Below are 23,942 nucleotides of genomic sequence, written 5' to 3' on the forward strand. Positions count from 1 at the left end.
CCGTGGACTAGAAACTGGCCAATCAGGCGTACAGCTGGAGAGACCAGGACGCTTCCGCAATTTTGCGGGTCCTTTTGTGTTTCTCTGCGTCCGGAGCTCCAGTTCTTTTCTTCAGGGCTCTGCATTCTCTGCCTCTAGAGGCCAAGCCTCTGTGGCCTTGTGTCCTGCAGGTATTCGCAGATTTATGGCTAAAAGACCGGGATCCCCTGGAAGCCGAGAAATGGTGAGTGCTGGGTCTGTCATCGTGAGAGGGGCGGGAGACGGTTGGAACCGGCTGAAAATGGCTGTAGCAGGACCCAAACTTCCTCGTAGTCAGCTCCGGAGTCTGAGGACCCAAATCCTCTTTGTCCCAGCTCAGCTCTTAGTCCCCTCGAACCGTAAGATGCTGCCTGGGCCAGCGGCTGGGACCCTGGGAGTTCTGTCTTTCCTCCGCAGTGGCTTTGCCCTGGGTTGGAGTTCTCTCTGGGCAGCTCTGCACTCCCAGCGCCTCATCTCGCCCAGATTGTACAGGGATGGGAAAGTCATCAGGGGAGAATCCAGACTCAGGGTGCAGGATTCATAAGTGGTAAGAGCTGTGGTCCCTGGGGTCCCTAGTTCCTCATTTTTCCTTTTAGAGATGTAGGGGAGTCATTGTAAAAATATTAGAGAACTTGATCAAAGTGTGATTCAAGAATCATAGAGCGCCCAGCTATGGTTTGTGGGTTGTGATCCATGGGAGAGACTTGAAGGAAAGTTTGTTATAAGTTGCATGATGAAGCAAACCAGATTCAATAATTGGTTTGGTACAGTTATGTAGTTTCCTTATTTGTAAGATCCAGGTGAAAATGTCTTGGTTATGTCATCAGAGATTAGTTGCCAGTCTGTGGTTGACTAGGCCTGAATTTTTTCTTCAATATAATAATTTAGAAGAAATGTATTTATTTATTTTTTTTTTGAGAGGGAGTCTCGCTCTGTCACCCAGGCTGGAGTGCAATGGCGCGATCTTGGCTCCCTGCAACCTCCCTGTCTCGGGTTCAAGCTCACGAGTAGCTGGGATTACGGGAGTCCGCCACGACCAGGCTAATTTTTGTATTTTTAGTAGAGACGGGGTTTCACCATGTTGGCCAGGGTGCTCTCGAACCCCTGACCTGAAGTGATCCGCCCATCTTGGCCTCCCAAAGCACTTGCATTACAGGCGTGAGCCACCTCACCCAACCATAAGAGATACATTTGAGGTAGATTTTTTTTTTTAAGTGAGAACCGAAAAAAATCAATCCACCTCAGCCTAATTGCCTGCTGTTTAAATATTTTTACACTGCAAAGGAAACTGGTTTTCCCTTACTTTTTTTTTTTGTGACAGAGTTTCACTCTTATTGCCCAGGCTGGAGTGCAATGGCACGATCTCGGCTCACTGCAACCTCCACCTCCCATGTTCAAGCGATTATCCTGTCTCAGCCTCCCGAGTAGCTGGGATTACAGTCATGCGTCACCACCCCAGCTAATTTTGTATTTTTAATAGAGACGGGGTTTCTCCATGTTGGTCAGGCTGGTCTTGAACTCCCGACCTCAGGTGATCCACCCGCCTGGGCTTCCCAAAGTGCTGGGATTACAGGCGTAAGCCACCACGCCTGGCTTTCTTTTTTTTTTTTTTTTGAGACGGAGTCTCGCTCTGTACTTCAGGCTGGGGTGCAGTGGTGCAATATTAGCTCACTGCAACCTCTGCCTTTCGGGTTCAAGTGATTCTCCTGCCTCAGCCTCCCGAGTAGATGGGATTACAGGTACCTGCCACCACACCTGGCTGACATTTTTATTTTTAGTAGAGACACAGTTTTGCCATGTTGGCCAGGCTGATCTCAAACCCCTGGACTCAAGTGATCAGCCCGCCTCAGCCTCCCAAAGTGCTGGGATTACAGGAATAGGTTATCACACCCAGCCTGCATTTTTCAACTGTGTCTTTTTTTGGGGGGGGTGGGGACGGAGTCTCACTCTCCGCCCAGGCTGGAGTGCATTGGTGTGATCTCACCTCATTACAACCTCCTCGTCCCGTGTTCAAGTGATTGTCCTGCCTCAGTCTCCAGAGTAGCTGGAATTACAGTTTGTGCCACCACATCCAACTAATTTTTGTATTTTTAGTAGAGTCTGGATTTCACCATGTTGGACAGGTTGGTCTTGAACTTTTGGCCTCAGGTGATCTGCCTGCCTCGGCCTCCCAACGTTCTGGGGTTACAGGCGTGAGCCACTGTGCACAGCCGAATTTTTTTTCTCTTACCTTTTATTTTAGGTTCAGGAGTACATGTGCAGGTTTGTTATATAGGTAAAATCATATCACGAAGTTTTTGTGTACAGATTATTTTATCACTCAGGTAGTAAGCATAGTATCCAACAGATTTGTTTTCTGATTTTCTTCATCGTCTGACCCTCCACCCTGAACTGGGCCTCAGTGTCTGTTGTTCTCTTATCTGTGTCCACGTGTTCTCATTATTTTGCTCCCACTTATAAGTGACAACGTATAGTATTTTGATTTTCTGTTCCTGCACTAGTTTTCTAAAAATAAGTCTCCACCTCCATCGATGTTGCTGCAAAGGACATGATGTTGTTCTTTCTTATAGCTGCATCATATTTCATGGTGTTTACTTACCACATTTTCTTTATCCAGTCTACCACTGAAGACATACATGTTTATTTCTGGTTCTTGCTATTGTGAATCGTGCTGTAATAAACATACATGTGCATGTGTCTTCATGGTAGAAAAACTTACATTCACTGGGTATATTCCCAATTGCGGGACTGGGAATGGTAATTCTGTTTTCAGGTTTTTGAAAAAATGCCAAACTGTTTTTCTCAATGTTTAAACAAATTTATACTCTCACTAGCAGTGTATAAGCATTCAGTTTCTCCACAACCTCACAAGCATCTGGTTTTTTGTTTGTTTGTTTTACTTTTTAGTCTAATTGTTTTTATTTGAATTATTTCTGTTTTCTCCATTAGTCTAGTGTTTTATCTATCTTAGTAATTTTTACATAGAATCAACTTCTGGTTTCATTGAACTATTTTTTTTTTTTTTTAAGATGGAGTCTCACTCTATTGCCCAGGCTGGAGTCCAATGGCAAAATCTCGGCTCACTGCAACCTCTGCCCTCCAGTTTCAAGAGATTCTCCTGCCTCAGCCTCTCGAGTAGCTGGAATTACGGGCATGTGCTGCATGCCCAGCTAATTTTTGTATTTTTAGTAGAGATGGGGATTCACCATGTTGGCCAGGCTGGTCTTGAACTCCTGACCTTGTGATCTGCCCCCCCTTGGTCTCCCAAAGTGCTGGGATTACAGGAGTGAGCCACAGCACCAAGCCCCTTGTACTATTTATGTCTCGACCTTCTTCATTTCAGCTCTGATTTTGGTTATTTTTTGTCTTTTGCGAGCTTTGAAGTTGGTTTGCTCTTACTTTTGAAATTCTTTTTTTTTTTTTTTTTTTTTTAATCTTAAAAACTTTATTTAGTGCCTAACATAAGTTGTGTGAGAGAAATTTTTTTTTTTTTTCTTTTATTATTATTATTATTATACTTTAGGTTTTATGGTACATGTGCACAATGTGCAGGTAAGTTACATATGTATACATGTGCCATGCTGGTGCGCTAAACTAGTTCAACCCTTGTGGAAGTCAGTGTGGCGATTCCTCAGGGATCTAGAACTAGAAATTCCATTCGACCCAGCCATCCCATTACTGGGTATATACCCAAAGGACTATAAATCATGCTGCTATAAAGACACATGCACACGTATGTTTATTGCCGCATTATTCACAATAGCAAAGACTTGGAACCAACCCAAATGTCCAACAATGATAGACTGGATTAAGAAAATGTGGCACATATACACCATGGAATACTATGCAGCCATAAAAAATGATGAGTTCACGTCCTTTGTAGGGACATGGATGAAATTGAAATTCTTTTAATTGTAACATTAGATTTTTAAATTGAGATCTTTCTGACTTTTTGATGTGGATGTTTAGTGATATACACTTTGTTCTTAACACTGCCATAGCTGTAACCCAGAGATTCTAGTATGTTGTATTTTGGCTCTAACTAGTTTCAGAAATTTTTTTGTGTCTGCCTTAATTTCATTATTTACAAAATAGCCATTTTGAAGCTGATTATTCAATTTTTATGTAATTGTATCATTTCATATGTTTTTGTGGTATTGAATTATTATTCTACACATTTTCTTTTTAAAAGTAATGATAGAGAAACATAAGAAGAAATAAAAATGCTGTGCTCTTAATCTAAATACTAAAAATTATTCAACACTTAGTAGCAACTGCCAGAGTGCTATGAAAATTAAATCACATTATGTGTTATTCCCAGCACAGTGTTCTGTGACATGCTCCAGAGCACATAGTACCTGCTTAATAAACATTTTATTAGTACATGTATACACATTTCCCAAGAGCAGACCTACTCAGACATTGCTATCTTCTGTTGTCCCTGTAAACTTAAAAAAGCCAACAAAAAATATAATATTTCAGCATGGTGATTGGTTGTCTTTATTTGTACCAGATGTATTTGTTTTGTGACAAATATGGTGGGTGTAAGGGACTCTTTGCTGTGCCTGCTTTCTCTCGCTAATGCTAATAACGTGTCTGGGAAAGCACAATCAGCATTTACAGGGGACTTGTTGAAAAAGCCCATTCCTGGACCCTTTTGGATCCTGCAGAATCACATTGCAAAAAGCAGGACCAAGATTACCAAGTAATTTATAAACTTGAGGGGTTCAAGATACATTCAGGAGAGTTTAGTTCAACCTTTGCATCAAAGGAAGGCTGCACTGCCTGCCCTTTTTCAGTTTGGTAGGAAGAGGTCAGTGCAGTTCATGTTCCCATTACTGTAAAGAAAACTGCTGGTGTCTGATAGGGGAGGGCAGGGAAAAAGAAACATATTTTATTAGTTATGGAAAAGCTCATTGTTCTTTCATTGCTCTTAAATCTTTTCAGTTATAAACAACAAAAATGGGTGAATGTTTTCTGCAAGTCTCGGTCTTTCTGCCGTGGGTGTGTGTGGTGGTAGCAGGTGAATAGGTTGTGCTTTAAAGGCATATTCTCGAGATGCAGGTTTGATATGTCCAGAGCATCTTATCTGAAAATACATTTCAGAGAAAGAAGAGGAAAAGAAAAAGATCACTTTTTCTTGGTGAGCATGTCTCAGATCAAGCACAGTGTCCACTCTGCCTTTTGGAATGCCATCTGTTTGGAACTTGCACATTTTTACTTCTGTACTTGTACTGTTGATCCCTAATGAGTTTGTTTCAACAATTTTTTATTTTTATGATAGTCAAGGGGTTCTGAAAAAAATATTTTTTCTATATGCCATGGTGTTCTATACATACTCTTCATCTTGGGTTCTTGTATACCATGCAGAATTCTTACTACAAATTTATGACCTGCAATATTTAAAACGTTCCCCTTGTAGCTGTTGAACATGAGAAAGTGTAAATACTCAAGATTTCTATTGGGGAAACACAGTTGTCTTTGGATATTAGTGAAAAGTGAAACATGTCCTGTTGAGGTTTCATCCGTGTGCTCTATTAGTTCCATGCAGGACAGGATTTAGAAAATGCTCATTTAAACAGAATGGCATTTATTACCCAGAAAGTTCTGAAAAAACTATAAGGAGATACTTGCTCTCCAGGGTGCTAAAGAAAGACTACTTAAAATTACTATTAAAAATTACAGAACAGGGAAGTTATCTGCACCTTCGACTTTGCATAAAACTGATGGTTTCTTTATAATTAAATTTAGGCCGGGCACGGTGTCTCAGGCTTGTAATCCCAGCACTTTGGGAGGCCGAGGCAGGCGGATCACGTGAGGTCAGGAGTTCGAGGCCAGACTGGCCAACATGGTGAAACCTCGTCTCTACGGAAAAAAAATTAGCCACGTGTGGTGCACACACCTGTAATCCCAGCTACTCAGGAGGTTGAGGCAGGAGAGTTGCTTGAACTCAGGAGGTGGAGGTTGCAGTGAGACGAAATTGCAGATTGCACCACTGCACTCCAGCCTGGGTGACAGAGCGAGACTCCGTCTCTTAAAAAATATATATATATATATATTATATATATATAAAAATTAAATTTGGATTACCATTTACTTTTCTGAGAGGTGAGAAATACCACAGCAGTAATGTTGTGTCCTGTGTGCATCAGCACATAATACAAATGTGTCCTAATAAAGTTGATAACAATTTTATTCACTTGTTTCAAGATGTCTCTGACATTTTTTCCACTATTGAGTTAATTATTATTCTCTTAATTATTAAATACACTTAGGAGATTTACTAGCTGAAGTGCATAAACCATCACGTTTAATCTGGAAGTTGTCCTTTCTTTTTAGATGACTTTTGCATATATTTGTCTTTTAACAATGAAGGCTCTTATCTTTATTTACAGGTGAGAGAAACTGGGAAAAACTCAGACTCTGCCACTTACTGGATGTTTGACAAAATATTCTTACTAGGCTAGAAACATTGGTGAGCTTGCTAAAAATTCAGAAATTCAGACTTTATCCCAAATCTTCTGAAACAAAATCTGCACAAGATCTTTAGTTTATTGCACGTATTAAGACTTGAGAGGTACCTTCTAAGTCATCATGACTGTTCTATCTGAGAAATAACACAACTTATTCTGTATGATGTAAATATAGCACTCAAAAATAGATATGTCCTGCACTTTGGGAGGCCGAGGTGGGTGGATTACCTGAGGTCAGGAGTTCAAGACCTGCCTGGCCAACATGGAGAAACCCCGTCTCTACTAAAAATACAGAAATCAGCCAGGCATGGTGGCTCACGCCTGTAGTCTCAGCTACTTGGGAGGCTGAGGCAGGAGAATCGATTGAACCCGGGAGGTGGAGGTTGCACTGAGCCAAGACCATGCCACTCCACTCCAGCTTGGGCAACAGAGCGAAACTTGGTCTCAAAAAAAAGAAGAAAAGAAAAATAGAAAAAAAAAGACATGTCCATGTTGATGCCTTTAATTTTATAATTTATCATCCAGAAAAGTATCAAATCTACAGTGGTATTGTGGATCTTATGCTATTCTCTTTTCTTAGAGTTAGAGAATACTTCAGTGTTAAAAATTATCTTATTGAATAATTTTAGTCAATCTTATAAGTGAGAACCACTTCATTTTACTCTCTTTTTTAACTTGAGTCAAATACAAATCTCTGCCTATGGCCACATGGTAACTGTTTGTGTGTTCATGAGTGTTTTTTTATTTTTATTTTTTCAGAGACTGTTGACATTCAGAGACATAGCTATAGAATTCTCTCTGGTGGAATGGCAATACCTGGATCATGCTCAGCAGAATTTATATAGAGATGTGATGTTAGAGAACTACAGAAATCTGGTTTCCCTGGGTGAGGAAAACTTCAATACACAATTCCTAATATATTGCCTTTCTCTCTTTTCTAAGAGGATTTTGGTAATTTCTGCTCTGCATGAATAAATTTTAGCTCTCCAATTTTAAGAAAATCTTGGGGATTCATTGGTGTAGAACAGATTCTTCACGATGTTTTATCTTGACCTGAACTTTTCCCTTTCCTGAGCTTATGTATCTTTTGCTCTAGGTTAGTTGCAATTCCAAAAATGTCATGGCATAAAATAGCGTTTCCCACGCCTTAGAATTCAGTTGCCACCACCAATGTTTGATTCAGTAGTACTGAGTAGTGAAATTAAGGACCTACAATTTTAAAATATTTTCTAAATATGTAGAAAGTTCTGTTATGAATCAACTTTAATTTTCTAGAATTTTCTATTAAATCCTCTTTACTAACCATAATACTAGTTTGGTAATTAAAGAATTCAGCAAGATTTATGTTACTTTTTTTTCTCTTAATAAAACAGGTATTGCTGACTCTAAGCCAGACTTGATTACCTTTCTGGAGCAAAATAAAGAGTCTTGGAATATAAAGAGAAATGAGATGGTAGCCAAACACCCAGGTAGGTGAGAGCGAATGAAGCAGATGACACAGATGAGAGATACACAAATCAACAAGGCAGCCAGTCCTTAAAACGTGGTCTGGGGAGCTGTGCTTTAATGGAAAGAGTTTCTGAGAAGCTCGAGTCATTTTTTTCTTTTGCTCTCACATAGGGACACCTTCTGCCCCATGCTGTTAAATTCTCTAAGGATTCTACTTCCACTTCAATAATCTTTCTTCAAGTTCAGTGTGAGCCAAAGTTTTCTTTATGGCTTATCAGGGACTGCACAAACTGACTGCTTTGCCATAGCTTTTGGGGACACACTAATATTTACATATTTTTGAGAAACTCTAAGTTAAACTGTTTCTAAAATTTTTTTTGCATCATGTCTAAAATGTGTGAGAATAGTAATTTCTGTTTCATTGGTGGTTTTCCATTTTTCTACACAGGCCATTCTGTTTTCATTACTATAGCCTTGAAATATAAAGTTTTTTTACAAAATTTTTTTCATTTTTAAATTTTTGTATATGTATTTATTTATTTATTTAGAGGCTGGGTTATGATACTTGCTGTGGGGGGATATGCAAGCAGGATATTTCTTATGTCTTCATTTTACTGTGTTGTATATTTTAGATATAGTTTCATAAATGGTATTGCTGTATTACATGATAATTTCATTCTTAATTATTTGAAGAACATTTATGATATTTTTATGATGGCTGCATCTTTTTTCTCAACAACTTACATAGGTTTCAATTTCTTTACATCATCAACATGGTTGGTGTTTTTGAAAAAATTTATAGTGGCCATTCTAACTGATGTAAGGTAATTTTGTTTTGCATTTTTCTATAAATTATTAATTTTGTGCATACTTTCAAGTGCTTCTTCCTATTTGTGTGTGTATATATATATATATTTTTATATATTTATACTTTAAGTTCTAGGGTGCATGTGCACAACGTGCAGGTTTGTTACATATGTATACATGTGCCATGTTGGTTTGCTGCACCCATTAACTCGTCATTTACTTTAGGTATTTCTCCTAATGCTATCCCTCCCCCATCCCCCCACTCCAAGTGTTCAAGTGTTCTCACTGTAATTCCCACCTATGAGTGAGAACATGCAGTGTTTGGTTTTCTGTCCTTGTGATAGTTTGCTCAGAATGATGGTTTCCAGCTTCATCTGTGTCCGTACAAAGCACGTGAACTCATCCTTTTTTATGGCTGCCTAGTATTCCATGGTGTATATGTGCCACATTTTCTTAATCCACTCTATCCTTTATGGACATTTGGGTTGGTTCCAAGTCTTTACTATTGTAAATAGTGCTGCAATAAACATATGTGTGCATGTGTCTTTATAGTAGCATGATTTATAATCCTTTGGGTATATACCCACTAATGGGATCACTGGATCAAATGGTGTTTCTAGTTCTAGATCCTTGAGGAATCGCCACACTGTCTTCCACAATGGTTGAACTAGTTTACAGTCCCACCAACAGTGTAAAAGTGTTCCTATTTCTCCACATCCTCTCCAGCAGCTGTTGTTTCCTGACTTATTAATGATCGCCATTCTAACTGGTGTGAGATGGTATCTCATTGTGGTTTTGATTTGCATTTCTCTGATGACCAGTGATAATGAGCATTTTTTCACGTGTCTGTTGGCTGCATAAATGTCTTCTTTTGAGATGTGTCTGTTCATATCCTTTGCCCAGTTTTTGATGGGGTTGTTTGATATTTTCTTGCAAATTTGTTTAAGTTCTTTGTAGATTCCAGATATTAGCCCTTTGTCAGATGGGTAGATTGCAAAAATTTTCTACCATTCTGTAGGTTGCCTGTTCACTCTGATGGTAGTTTCCTTTGCTGTGCAGAAGCTCTTTAGTTTAATTAGATCCCATTTGTCCATTTTGGCTTTTGTTGCTATTGCTTTTGGTGTTTTAGTCATGAAGTCCTTGCCTATGCCTATGTCCTGTATGGTATTGTCTAGGTTTTCTTCTAGGGTTTTTATGGTTTTAGATCTAACATTTGAGTCTTTAATCAATCTTGAATTAATTTTTGTATAAGGTGTAAGGAAGGAATCCAGTTTCAGCTTTCTACATATGGCTAGCCAGTTTTCCCAGCACCATTTATGAAATAGGGAATCCTTTCCCCATTTCTTGTTTTTGTCAGGTTTGTCAAAGATCAGATGGTTGTAGATGTGTGGTGTTATTTCTGAGGGCTCTGTTCTGTTCCATTGGTCTCTATCTCTGTTTTGGTACCAGTACCATGCTGCTTTGGTTACTGTAGCCTTGTAGTATAGTTTGAAGTCAGGTAGTGTGATGCCTCCAGCTTTGTTCTTTTGGCTTAGGATTGTCTTGGCAATGTGGGCTCTTTTTTGGTTCCATATGAACTTTAAAGTAGTTTTTTCCAATTCTGTGAAGAAAGTCATTGGTAGCTTGATGGGGATGGCATTGAATCTATAAATTACCTTGGGCAGTATGGCCATTTTCACGATATTGATTATTCGTATCCATGAGCATGGAATGTTCTTCCATTTGTTTGTGTCCTCTTTTATTTCCTTGAGCAGTGGTTTGTAGTTCTCCTTGAATAGGTCCTTCACATCCCTTGTAAGTTGGATTCCTAGGTATTTTATTCTATTTGTAGCAATTGTGAATGGAAGTTCACTCATGATTTGGCTCTCTGTTTGTCTGTTGTTGGTGTATAAGAATGCTTGTGATTTTTGCACATTGATTTTGTATCTTGAGACTTTGCTGAAGTTGCTTATCAGCTTAAGGAGATTTTGGGTTGAGACGATGGGGTTTTGTAAATATACAATCATGTCATCTGCAAGGAGGGACAATTTGACTTCCTCTTTCCCTAATTGAATACCCTTTATTTTTCTTGGCTGATTGCCCTGACCAGAACTTCCAACATTATGTTGAATAGGAGTGGTGAGAGGGCATCCCTGTCTTGTGCCAGTTTTCAAAGGGAATGCTTCCAGTTTTTGCCCATTCAGTATGATACTTTCTGTGGGTTTGTCATAAATAGCTCTTATTATCTTGAGATACGTTCCGTCAATACCTAGTTTATTGAGAGTTTTTAGCATGCATGGCTGTTGAATTTTGTCAAAGGCCTTTTCCGCATCTATTGAGATAATCATGTGGTTTTGTCTTTGGTTCTGTTTATGCCATGCATTACGTTTATTGATTTGCGTATGTTGAACCAGCCTTGCATCCCAGGGATGAAGCTGACTTGATCATGGTGGATAAGCTTTTTGATGTGCTGCTGGATTCGGTTTGCCAGTATTTTACTGAGGATTTTCGCATCGATGTTCATCAGGGATATTGGTCTAAAATTCTCTTTTTTTGTTGTGTCTCTGCCAGGCTTTGGTATCAGGATGATGTTGGCTTCATAAAATGAGTTAGGGAGGATTCCCTGTTTTTCTATTGATTGGAATCGTTTCAGAAGTAATGATACCAGCTCCTTTTTATACCTCTGGTAGAATTCGGCTGTGAATCCTTCTGGTCCTGGACTTTTTTTGGTTGGTAGGCTATTAATTATTGCCTCAAGTTCAGAGCCTGTTATTGGTCTATTCAGGGATTCAACTTCTTCCTGTTTTAGTCTTGGGAGGGTGTATGTGTCCAGGAATTTATCCATTTCCTCTAGATTTTCTAGTTCATTTGTGTAGAGGTGTTTATAGTATTCTCTGATGGTAGTTTGTATTTCTGTGGGATCGGTGGTGGTATCCCTTTTATCATTTTTTATTGCATCTATTTGATTCTTCTCTCTTTTCTTCTTTATTAGTCTTGCTAGTGGTCTATCAATTTTGTTGATCTTTTCCAAAAACCAGCTCCTGGATTCATTGATTTTTTTGAAGAGTTTTTTGTGTCTCTATCTCCTTCACTTCTGCTTTGATCTTAGCTATTTCTTGCCTTCTGCTGGCTTTTGAATTTGTCTTATCTTGCTTCTCTAGTTCTTTTAATTGTGATGTTAGAGTGTCAATTTTAGATCTTTCCTGCTTTCTCTTGTGGGCATTTAGTGGTATAAATTTCCCCCTACACACTGCTTTAAATGTGTCCCAGAGATTCTGGTATGTTGTGTCTTGGTTCTCATTGGTTTCAAAGAACATCTTTATTTCTGCCTTCATTTTGTTATGTACCCAGTAGTCATTCAGGAGCAGGTTGTTCAGTTTCCATGTAGTTGAGCGGTTTTGAGTGAGTTTCTTAATCCTGAGTTCTAGTTTGATTGCAGTGTAGTCTGAGAGACAGTTTGTTGTGATTTCTGATCTTTTACATTTGCTGAGGAGTGCTTTACTTCCAACTATGTGGTGAATTTTTGGAATAAGTGTGATGTGGTGCCGAGAAGAATGTATATTCTGTTGCTTTTGTGTGGAGAGTTCTGTAGATGTCTATTAGGTCTGCTTGGTGCAGAGTTGAGTTCAAGTCCTGGATATCTTTGTTAACCTTCTGTCTTGTTGATCTGTCTAATATTGACAGTGGGGTGTTAAAGTCTCCCAGTATTATTGTGTGGGAGTCTACGTCTCTTTGTAGGTCTCTAAGGACTTGCTTTATGAATCTGGGTGCTCCTGTATTGGGTGCATATATATTTAGGATAGTTAGCTCTTCTTGTTGCATTGATTCCTTTACCATTATGTAATGGCCTTCTTTGTCTCTTTTGATCTTTGTTGGTTTAAAGTCTATTTTATCAGAGACTAGGATTGCAACCCCTGCTTTTTTTTTGCCTTCCATTTTTTTGGTGAGGATGGATCTTCCTCCATCCTTTTATTTTGAGCCTATGGATGTCTCTGCATGTGAGATAGGTCTCCTGAATACAGCACACTGATGGGTCTTGACTCTTTATCCAATTTGCCAGTGTGTGTCTTTTAACTGGGGCATTTAGCTTATTTAAGTTTAAGGTTAATATTGTTAGGTGTGAATTTGATCCCATCATTATGATGTTGGCTGGTTATTTTGCCCGTTAGTTGATGCACTTTCTTCCTAGCATCGATGATCTTTATAATTTGACATGTATTTGCAGTGGCTGGTACCGGTTGTTCCTTTCCATGTTTAGTGCTTCCTTCAGGAGCTCTTGTAAGGCAGGCCTGGTGGTGACAAAATCTCTCAGCATTTGCTTGTCTGTAAAGGATTTTATTTCTCCTTCATTTATGAAGCTTAGTTTGGCTGGAGATGAGATTCTGGGTTGAAAATTCTTTTCTTTAAGAATGTTGAATATTGGCCCCCACTCTCTTCTGGCTCGTAGAGTTTCTGCTGAGAGATCCGCTGTTAGTCTGATGGGCTTCCCTTTGTGGGTAACCCGGCCTTTCTCTCTGGCTGCCCTTAACATTTTTTCCTTCATTTCAACCTTGGTGAATCTGACAATTATGTGTCTTGGGGTTGCTCTTCTCGAGGAGTATCTTTGTGGCCGTTCTCTGTATTTCCTGAATTTGAATGTTGGCCTGCCTTGCTAGGTTGGGGAAGTTCTCCTGGATAATATCCTGCAGAGTGTTTTCCAGCTTGCTTCCATTCTCCCCGTCACTTTCAGGTACACCAATCAAACGTAGATTTGGTCTTTTCACATAGTCCCATATTTCTTGGAGGCTTTGTTCATTTCTTTTTACTCTTTTTTCTCTAAACTTCTCTTCTCACTTCATTTCATTAATTTGATCTTCAATCACTGATACCCTTTCTTTCACTTGATTGAATTGGCTACTGAAGCTTGTGCATGCATCACATAGTTCTTGTGCCATGGTTTTCAGCTCCATCACGTTATTTAGGGTCTTCTCTACACTGTTTGTTCTAGTTAGCCATTCATCTAATCTTTTTGCAAGGTTTTTAGCTTCGTTGCAATGGGTTCGAACATCCTCCTTTAGCTCGGAGAAGTTTGTTATTACCGATCTTCTGAAGCCTACTTCTGTCAACTCGTCAAAGTCATTCTCCATCCAGCTTTGTCTGTTGCTGGCAAGGAGCTGCGATCCTTTGGAGGAGAAGAGGCACTCTGATTTTTAGAATTTTCAGCTTTTCTGCTCTGGTTCCTCCCCATCTTTGTGGTTTTATCTACCTTTGGTCTTTGATGATGGTGACCTACAGATGGGGTTTTGGTGTGGTTGTCCTTTTTGTTGATGTGGATGCTATTCCTTTCTGTTTGTTAGTTTTCCTTCCAACAGTCAAGTCCCTCAGCTGCAGGACAAGTGATCCTTCCACCTTGGCCTCCCAAAGTGCTGAGATTACACCTGTAAGCCACTGCACCTGGCTGATCTTTTGAAATTTACTAAGACTTATGTGTTCTAACAGAATATACCAGGTACAAATAAGAATATTGTGTATCCACTTGCTTTTGACTGAAGAGTTCTGTACATGTCTGTTTAGCCTGTTTGGTTTGTGATATGGTGTAGATGCCCTCCAAATCCCATACTGAAATGTAATCTCCAATGTTGGATGTGGAGCCTAATGAGAACGTTTGCATCATGGAGACAAATCCCTCATGAATGACTTGGCACAATCCCCTTGGTAATCATAGAGGTCTCACTCTCTTAATTCACATGAGAGCTGGTTGTTTAAAGGAACCTGGCTCCTCCACCTCACACTCGCATCATCTTTCACCATGTGACATGTTTGGTTCTTTTTTGCCTTCCACTATAATTGTAAGCTTCCTTATATCCTCACCAGAAGCAGATGCTGGCACATGCTTCTTTTACAGTCTACTGAACTGTGAACCAAATAAATCTTTTCCTTTATAAATTACCCAGTCTCAGGTTATTTTCTATAGCATTGCAAAATGAATTCATACACAATATAATGTTATTCAGGCTTTCTGTTTTTTAATTGATATTTTATTTAAATTTTTTATTTATTATTGAAAGTGAGGTCTTAATGTTTATAATTTTATGTTGTTATTTTATTTCTTGCTTCATTTTTGTCAATATTTGCTTTATATATTTTGAAGCCCTGATGTTATATATGCCTATACATATAGATAGACATAATAGTTATAGATTCCTAGTAAATGGACTCATTTTACCATTATATAATATTAATCTTTGTCTCATGCTAGTAATTGACTCATTGTCTTTTGTGCGTCTATAAAGATTTTTTCTTTATGCTACATTAGAGATTTTATAAAACCTGTTAATGTTACAACAGTACATTTTAAACTGGTAAAAAAAAAAAATGACTTCAGTTGCATAGAAAAATTTGTCCTCATTATATCTACCCTATACTTCGTATTGATGTTGCTAATTGTATCTTTTTATGTTTTATGATATTTTTATGCTTACATCTTTCAAATTTTAAAGAATAACTAAAAATGTTTTCTGCACCATCACAATAATGCCACGGAATTTTATTTTTTTATATATGCATGTTTTTCAGAAAGTTATGTATTTTCATATGATTATATATTTTTTCATCATATTATTTTAAGTGGAAAGACCTCTTTTCAGCATTTTATTTAGGGTACGTGCAGTGCTTGTATGCTTTTCCAGCATTTGTTTATTCTGGAAGATCTTTTTTTTTTCTTTATTTTGTAGTACGTTTTTGCTGATTACATTATTCTTACAGTGAAGATTCTTTTTCAGCCTTTGACCATTTAACACAGTTCTTTTCTGACCTGCAAGGTTTCTGTTGACAAATTCACGGTTGTCTCGGAGGACTAGGCTTATAAATAATACCTCACTTTTATCTTGCAGCTCCCAAGATTATCTTCTGGTTTGTGACTTTTGAAACTTTGCTTAAATATGTGTTATGGATCTTTTTGTGTATATCCTAGTTTGTTTAGCTTCTTCATTTTTTACATTACTTTTTTCATACTTTAAAATTATTTCACTTATTCTTTTTTACTTCCACAATTGTTTATTTTTATTATTCCAAGCCTTTTGTTGACATTCTCATTTATCTGATGTCTGGTTTTCCATTTTTCTCATTGAGCAAAATACGGATTATCTTAAATTTTAAAAATCAATATATACATCTTTATTTTTATAGTTGCTTTTTGAAAATTTTGATTTTTTTGATTGGACCTTGTTGCCCAAATATTTTGTATACATTATAATCTTTGGTTGAGATTTAGACATTAACATAAAACTACCTTTCACAATCTTTATAATGCAGCACTTTTCTGGCGTAGCCTGAAACCAATTGTATTGGGTAGAGATTCTGGGAGTCTCGCAAACGTGTTCTCAGGATGTGTCTTGTCTGCAATTTTGTATTTATTTTTCAGTTAAAAGACTTCTTCATGTTTCTTATTACTGGTCAATAACTAACTACTTTCTACACCTATTTTCTGTCCATGGTACTGCAGTCTTTCTGCTGTTGTAACATTTACTTTTGATCACAGAAGACTTAAAGCTGTCATTAAAGGCAGCATGTTCTTCTATTGGGGATGAGGAAGGGCTGTGTTGGGCAAATGCAGCAGACTTCTTTTCTTTCTATATGGCTTTTGACATTGTGCTCACATGGGGCACACACTTACTCTATAAATTTCCAACAAAGATATTTTGATCACTATGATTTTGTTACATTTATACATCTATGAAGGAATTATGGCCTGTGGTAATTTGATATGCCATTTTGCTAATGTGCCTTGTACAATTTTATATATTCGATTTGTAAAGTATATTTATCTGAGTCTAGTAAGTGGAGTAACTTGTGATTTTTATGTCTTTCAGTTACGTGTTCTCATTTCACCCAAGACCTTCATCCAGAGCAGGGCATAAAAGATTCACTCCAAAAAGTAATACTGAGAACATATGGAAAATGTGGACATGAGAATTTACAATTTAAAAAATGCTGTAAAAGTATGGGTGAGTGTGAGATGCACAAAGGAGGTTATAATGAAGTTAACCAATGTTTGTCAAATACCCAAAACAAAATATTTCGGAGTCAAAAATGTGTCAAAGTCTTTGGTAAATTTTCAAATTGCAATAGACATGAAGCAAGATATACTGGAAAGAAACACTACAAATGTAAAAAATATGGCAAATCGTTTTGCATACCTTCACACCTAAATCAACATCAGATAATTCATACTAAGGAGAAGTCCTACAAATGTGAAGAATGCGGCAAATCCTTTAACCGCTCCTCAAACTGTACTACACATAAAAGAGTTCATACTGGAGAGAAACCCTACAGATGTGAGGAATGTGGCAAAGCCTTTAGGTGGCCCTCAAACCTTACTAGACATAAGAGAATTCATACTGGAGAGAAACCCTACAGATGTGAAGAATGTGGCCAAGCCTTTACGCGCTCCTCAACACTTACTAACCACAAGAGAATTCATACTGGAGAGAGACCCTACAAATGTGAAGAATGTGGCAAAGCCTTTAGCGTATCCTCAACCCTCAATGACCACAAGAGAATTCATACTGGAGAGAAACCCTACACATGTGAACAATGTGGCAGAGCCTTTAACTGCTTCTCAACCCTTAAGACACATAAGAGAATTCATACTGGAGAGAAACCCTACAAATGTGAAGAATGTGACAAAGCTTTTAAGAGGCATTCAAGTCTTGCTAAACATAAGATAATTCATACTGGAGAGAAACCCTACAAATGTAAATAATGTGGCAAACTCCAGCCCTCAGGCCTTATAATACATACAATAATTTATGCTGGAAAAAAACACTACAAGTGTAGAGAATATGGACAAGCCTTTAACAAGTTCCAAACCTTAATAGAAAATAAGAGAATCCGTATTGGACAAAAATTTTATAAATGTAAAAAAATGTAACAAAGTCTTTGACCAACCCTCAAACCTTAATGAACCCAAGAGAATTTATTAAAAAAAAATTTTTTTTGAGATGGTATCTCCCTTTGTCACCCAGGCTGCAGTGCAGTGTCACAAACTCAGCTCACTGCAACCTCTGCCTTCCAGGTTCAAGTGATTCTCCTCCCTCAGCCTCCTGAGTAGCTGGGATTATAGGCATGTGCCACCACACTGGCTGATTTTTGTATTTTTAGTAGAAATGGAGTTTCACCATGTTGGCTAGGCTGGTCTCGAACTCCTGACCTCAGGTGATCCACCTGCCTCAGCCTCCCAAAACCTAAGAGAATTTATATTAGAGAAGCCCTAGAAAGGTAAAAAAAATAAATAAATAAAGTGAAAAAACCTTTAAGCACATCTCAGGCCTTACACAATATCTGTTAATTCATTCTATAGAGAAATCCTACAAAAGCAAAGAATGTGGTAACGCTTTTAACTAGTCTTGAACCCTTATTATACATACGAGATGTAATACTTAAGAGAAATACTACAATAAGGAATATGGCAATGTCTTTAAAAAGTCCTCAAACCTGAATAAATGTAAGATAATTGATATTGGAGAGAACCCCTGAAACTGTAGAAAAAAATGTGGCAAAGCGTTTAACTGGTTTTCATCCTTATTAATTAAAAAAATTTTATACTGGAGAGAAACTCTACAGCATAAAAATGTGACAGAGCATTTAACCATACCTCAAACTTTTCTAAAAAAGGGAAATCACACTGGTGAGAAACTAGAAATGTGTTAAATGTGGCAAGGCCTTTAAATGGTAGTCACACGTTATGGTAGGTAAGATAATGTATACTGAAGAAAACTACAAATATGAAATGAAGAATGTGGCAAAACTTTTAATAAATTCTCACACCTTATGCCACAGGAAAGCATTTATACTAGAGAAAAATCGTAGAAATACAAAGAATGTGAAAAGCCATTACTATCAGCTCACACTTTACTCAATATCAGAAAGTTTATAGTTAATAAAAGCATTATAGGTTGGGCGTGTTGGCTCATGCTTGAAATTCCAGCACTTTGGGAGGCCAAGGTCAGTGGATCCTGAGGTCAAGAGTTCAAGACCAGCCTGGCCAACATGGTGAAAGCCCATCTCTACTAAAAATATAAAAATTAGCCGGGCGTGGTGGCATGTGCCTGTAATCCCAGCTACTCGGGAGGCTGAGGCAGGCGAATTGCTTGAACCTGGGAGGTGGAGGTTGCAGTGAGCCAACATAGAGCTGCTACACTGCAGCCTGGGTGACAGAGCAAGACTCTGTCTCAAAAAAACCAAAAAAGCATTATAAATGTGTTTACTGTAAAAACACCTTTCGGAAAATATAGGCTTTTAAAATAAAGACTATTTATTCTGAAGACAAACATACAAACATAAGGAGGATTGTTATATCTTTACTTGCATTAGATGTTATTGTATGCATTTTATGTTAAAGGAAAACCCTGAAGCAGATGCTCAAACTTGTGGAACATCAGAAACTTTATGTTTGAGAGAAAGCCTAAACATGTAATGAATGTGAAAAAACATTTGTTCAAAAACTACAGCTGACAAAATACCAGTTTATACTAAATATTTTTGTAGATCCAATATATGGGGAAAATATATTTAACCAAAAAGTAAGTCTATATAAACATTTGAGGATTCACAGTAGAAAGAATGAAGGCACCGAAACTTCAGACATTACACTAAATCAGAGTATTGAATGTAAAAGAGATCCAAAGATAACAGTATATACATTTCAAAGAAGTAGATTTTTCTGGAGATTTATAATTACATTCGAGGTATGCTTCATTTTCTGTAAAAAGAAATTTAGATTTTCTGAAAAGCAAATAATATTGTAACTCAAGTCTCAGATTACTTCATGTTGATTCTTCCCATTGTGAAAGTATTTGATCAATTGTTGCATCAGAGATATAAGAGATTGTTTATCAATTGTACCTTTATGTAATAAAATGCAATAAATTTAACTTAATTTTTCATTAAATAAAGTTGTTTTTAATGTGTTAAAACTATTGTGCTTTGAACGAAGTGTTAATTTGCCATCAACATTAATGTGTCTCATCTTACTTAAAATTCTAAGTAAATGATGGTAACAATATACTGTTTGTTAATGTAGGGGAATGACATCTCTAGTAATCTCTTTTTTGCCAGTGTTTTTTTGTTTGTTTGTTTGTTTTGAGATGGAGTCTTGCTCTGTTGCCCAGGCTGGAGTGCAGTGGCATGATCTCAGCTCACTACAACCTCCACCTCCTGGGTCCAAGCGATTCTCCTGCCTCAGCCTGCCAAGTAGCTGGGACTACAGGCACGTGCCACCACACGAGGCTAATTTTTGTATTTTTAGTGGAGATGGGGTTTCACCACATTGGCCGGGCTGGTCTTGAACTCCTGACCTCAGGTGATCCACCTGCCTCGGCGCCACAAAGTGCTGGGATTATAGGTGTGAGCCACCACACCTGGCCCTCCAGTGGTTTTAAACTGCAAAAAAGTTGAAGAATTTTGTTCTCATAGGTGAAATTTATATTCTTTTTTACCTTACTTACATTTTTAAGAAATTTTTGTGGGTAGTTTGCATACACACTTATGGCATATATGAGGTATTTTAACACAGGCATACATTATCACAGCAGGGTATACGAAGTATTCATTACCTCGAGCATGTATTTATACTTTGTATTACAAACATTCCCATTATATAGTTTTAGTCATTTCAATATGTGCAATTGAATTATTAACCACAGGGCCAATTTATGATCATAAAAATTATATGAGTATAATTAATATCCATACATTTCTGAGTCTTGATTAAATATTTTTTAAAATTTGTTTTATATATTTTTTTGTACATGTGGCCTCTCTACTGACAAACAAAAACAGGCTTTTAGTTTTTATTTACATAGAGTTACATATACAAATGTATTACTCTAAAGATGTACCAGCCGGGTGCAGTGGCTTATGCCTGTAATCTCAGCACTTTGGGAGGCCGAAGTCGGCAGATAATTTGAGGTCAGGAGTTCAAGACCAGCCTGGCCAAATGGTGAAACCCCGTCTCTACTAAAAATACAAAAAATTAGCTGGGTGTGGTGATGCATTCCTGTATTCCCAGCTACTAGGGAAGCTGAGGCAGGAGAATTGCTTGAACTTGGGAAGCAGAGGTTGCAGTGAGCCAAGGTGGCATCACTGCACTCCAGCCTGGGTGACAGAGCGAGACACCATTAAAAAAAAAAAAAAAAAGATGTAACAAGTATAAAAAAGTTATATAGCAAGCGAGTGTGTTTGTGTGTGACTTTGTATGCATTTTCAGAACAGAGGAACAATATTGAAACAAAAAAGTTTATTTTAACTTGGGTAATTAACAAGAAACCTGGAAACCTTAGAGATTCTCAAAATAAATCTATATTCTGTGCCTTATATTGAATTGGTTACTGTAAAATCTTATCCTACCCAAATCTTATCTCAAACTGTAATCCCCATGTGTCAAGGGAGGGACTTGGTGGGAGGTGATTGGAACATGGAGGTAATTTTCCCCCATGATGTTCTCATGATAGTGAGTTCTGAAAGATCTAATGGTTTTATAAGTGGTGGTTTTTCCTGCTTTCCCTTCTGCTGCCTAGTGAAGAAGGTACTTGCTTCTCCTTTGCCTTCCACCGTAATTGTAGGTTTCCTGAGACCTCCCCAGCCATGCAGAATTGTGAGTAAATTAAACCTCCTTTCCGAATAAATTACTCATTCTCTGGTAGTGTCTTTATAGTAGTGTGAAAACAGACTAATACAGAAAATTAATACTGGGAGTTTGGGGCACTGCTACAAAGATAATTGAAAATGTGGAAGTGACTTTGGAAATGGGTAATAGGCAGAGGTTGAAACAGTTTAGAGAGCTCAGAAAAACACAGAAAGATGTGGGAACGTTTGGAACTTCCTGGAGACTTGTTGAATGCTTTTGACCAAAATGCTAATAGTGATATGGATGATAAAGTCCAGGCTGAGGTGGTCTCAGATGGAGATGAGAAACTTATGTTAAAATGGAAGCAGAACATAAAAGTTTGGGAAATTTGAAGCCTGACCATGAGGTAGAAAATAAAACCCCATTTTTTGAAAAGAAATTGAAGCCGCTGCAGAAATTTGCAGCAGTAAAGAGGAGCTGAATGTTAATAGACAAAACCATGGGGAAAATGTCTTCAGATCATGTCAAAGATCTGAGGCAGGTCCTTCCATCACAGGCCAGGAGCCCTAGGAGGCAACAATAGTTTCATGGTCAAGGCCCAGGGCCCCACTGCTCTATGAAGTCTTGGGACTGGGTGTCCTGCATCCCAGCTGCTCCAGATCCAGCTGTGGCTAAAAGGGGCCAAGGTACAGCTTGGGTTATTTCTTCAGAAAGTGCAATCCTCAAGCCTTGGTGGCTTCCATGTGGTATTGGGCATGTGAGTGAACATAAGACAAGAGTTGAGCTCTGGGAACCTCTGCCTAGATTTCAGAAGATGTATAAAAATGCCTGGATGTTCAGGCAGAAGTCTTCTACAGGGGCAGAGCCCTCATGGAGAACCTGTAATAGGGCAATGCAGAAGGGAAATGTGGGGTTGGAGCCCTCATGCAGAGTCCCCACTGAAGCTGCCAACTGGAGTTGTGAGAAGGCCACTATACTCCAGACCCCAGAATGACAGATCCTCCATGAGCTTGCACTGTGCACCTGGAAAAGCCACAGGCACCCAATTCCAGTCCATGAAGGAGTTACCCAAGGCCATGAGGGCCCACCCCTTGCATCAGCATGGCCCAGAAGTGGGACATGAAGTCAAATGACATCATCTCAGAGCTTTAAGATTTATTTACTGCCCCACTGGAATTCAAGCTTGCATGGGGCCTGTACCTCCTTGGTTCTGGCCAATTTCCCCTGTTTGAAAGAGTTTATCTAATTCCTGTACCCCCATTGTATCTTGGAAGTTACTAACTTGCTTTTGATTTACAAGCTCATAGGTAGCAGGGACTTTTCTCAGATTGGACTTTGGAATTAGACTTTTGGGTTAATGCTAAAATGAGTTAAGACTGTGGGAGACTGTTGGGAAAGCATGTTTGGTTTTGAAATATAAAAAGGGCATGAGATTTGGAAGGGGCCGGGGCAGAATGATACTCATGCTGTTCTCGTGATAGTGAGTGAGTTCTCATGAGATCGGATGGTTTTATAAGTAGTCATTTTTCCTGCTCTCCTTCACCTAGTGAAAAATATACCTGCTTCTCCTTCAACTTCTGCCATTATTGTAAGGTTCTTGAGGCCTCCTCAGTCATGCTGATCTGTGAGTCAAATTAACCTCTTCCCTTTTTAATTTACCTAGTCTTGGGTGTGTCCTTATAGCAGTGTGAGAATGGACTAATAGACACAGTAACTTAATAACAAAAGTATTATTGTCCTCAATTTACAAAGAAAGAAACAGAGCCAGAGAGAGAAATAACTTGCTCACAATAGCAGAGCCAGTATTAAAACACAAGCAACTTTGACTCCAGAGATAATGCTCTTGAATACAATAAAAAACCCTTTCAAACAGAAAAGTTACCTTTAACATCCATTCTTAAAAATTTAACAAAAATGAAAATGGATACATTTGTATTGTTATATATGTATATATGTGAATGTATATTATAAATAAGAAATACTTCATATAAGCCAGAGAAAGATAAATAATTATTTTAATGAATAAAATTGAAAAGCAGATGAATTAAATATTATTTGCAGATAATATATGTGTTTACTTAGACAACAAAGGCAACTGAAAGGCTATTTTAGAAATCTATTCAGGTGGAGAGGCAGAATTCTCAGATGACCCTCAGGTTCCCACTTCAGTGAACACCTGCTGTGTATTCTTTTCTCCTGAGTGTGAGAAAATGTGTGTGACTGTGGCGGGACATTATTCATGTAATTAGGTTACAAAGGTATTGGCTTCCTGTTTATCATAAGAGAGATTATCTTTATTACACTAAACTTAATTAGACATGTTTTTAAGAAAAAGAGCACATCATAGAAAAACACCCCTGCTTCCCTGAAATTAATCAAACTTCTAGGTAAGCCAGGTTGTAAGCTGCTTATGGTGGCCACATGGCAAGGGATATATTTGTATATTGTCTCTATTTTTGCCTTCAACATGTTACTTTCAGAAGGAAGAATAGGAGGATCTCATGGCAGAGGAAAAAGAAGAGATCTCATTTATACAAGAAATAATCACCCCTCATCTGGGACAGCTTAAGAAAAACAGAGACCAGAACATGACCACATCAATGGGAAAC

General features: G+C 38.1%; 1 protein-coding gene across 1 annotated transcript; it reads left to right on the top strand.

Annotated features, from left to right (window-relative positions):
• Positions 1-44: 44 nt before the first annotated feature.
• ZNF722 (zinc finger protein 722) lies at positions 45-19,676 on the top strand. Its single transcript, XM_054495384.1, has 4 exons — positions 45-223; positions 7,251-7,377; positions 7,865-7,960; positions 16,577-19,676. The coding sequence occupies exons 1-4, from the start codon at positions 185-187 to the stop codon at positions 17,467-17,469; spliced, it is 1,155 nt and encodes a 384-aa protein (XP_054351359.1). The 5' UTR covers positions 45-184; the 3' UTR covers positions 17,470-19,676.
• The last annotated feature ends 4,266 nt before the right edge of the window (positions 19,677-23,942 follow it).

This window comes from Pongo pygmaeus, chromosome 6 (assembly GCF_028885625.2).
Source record: "Pongo pygmaeus isolate AG05252 chromosome 6, NHGRI_mPonPyg2-v2.0_pri, whole genome shotgun sequence".
NCBI classification, from domain to species: domain Eukaryota; kingdom Metazoa; phylum Chordata; class Mammalia; order Primates; family Hominidae; genus Pongo; species Pongo pygmaeus.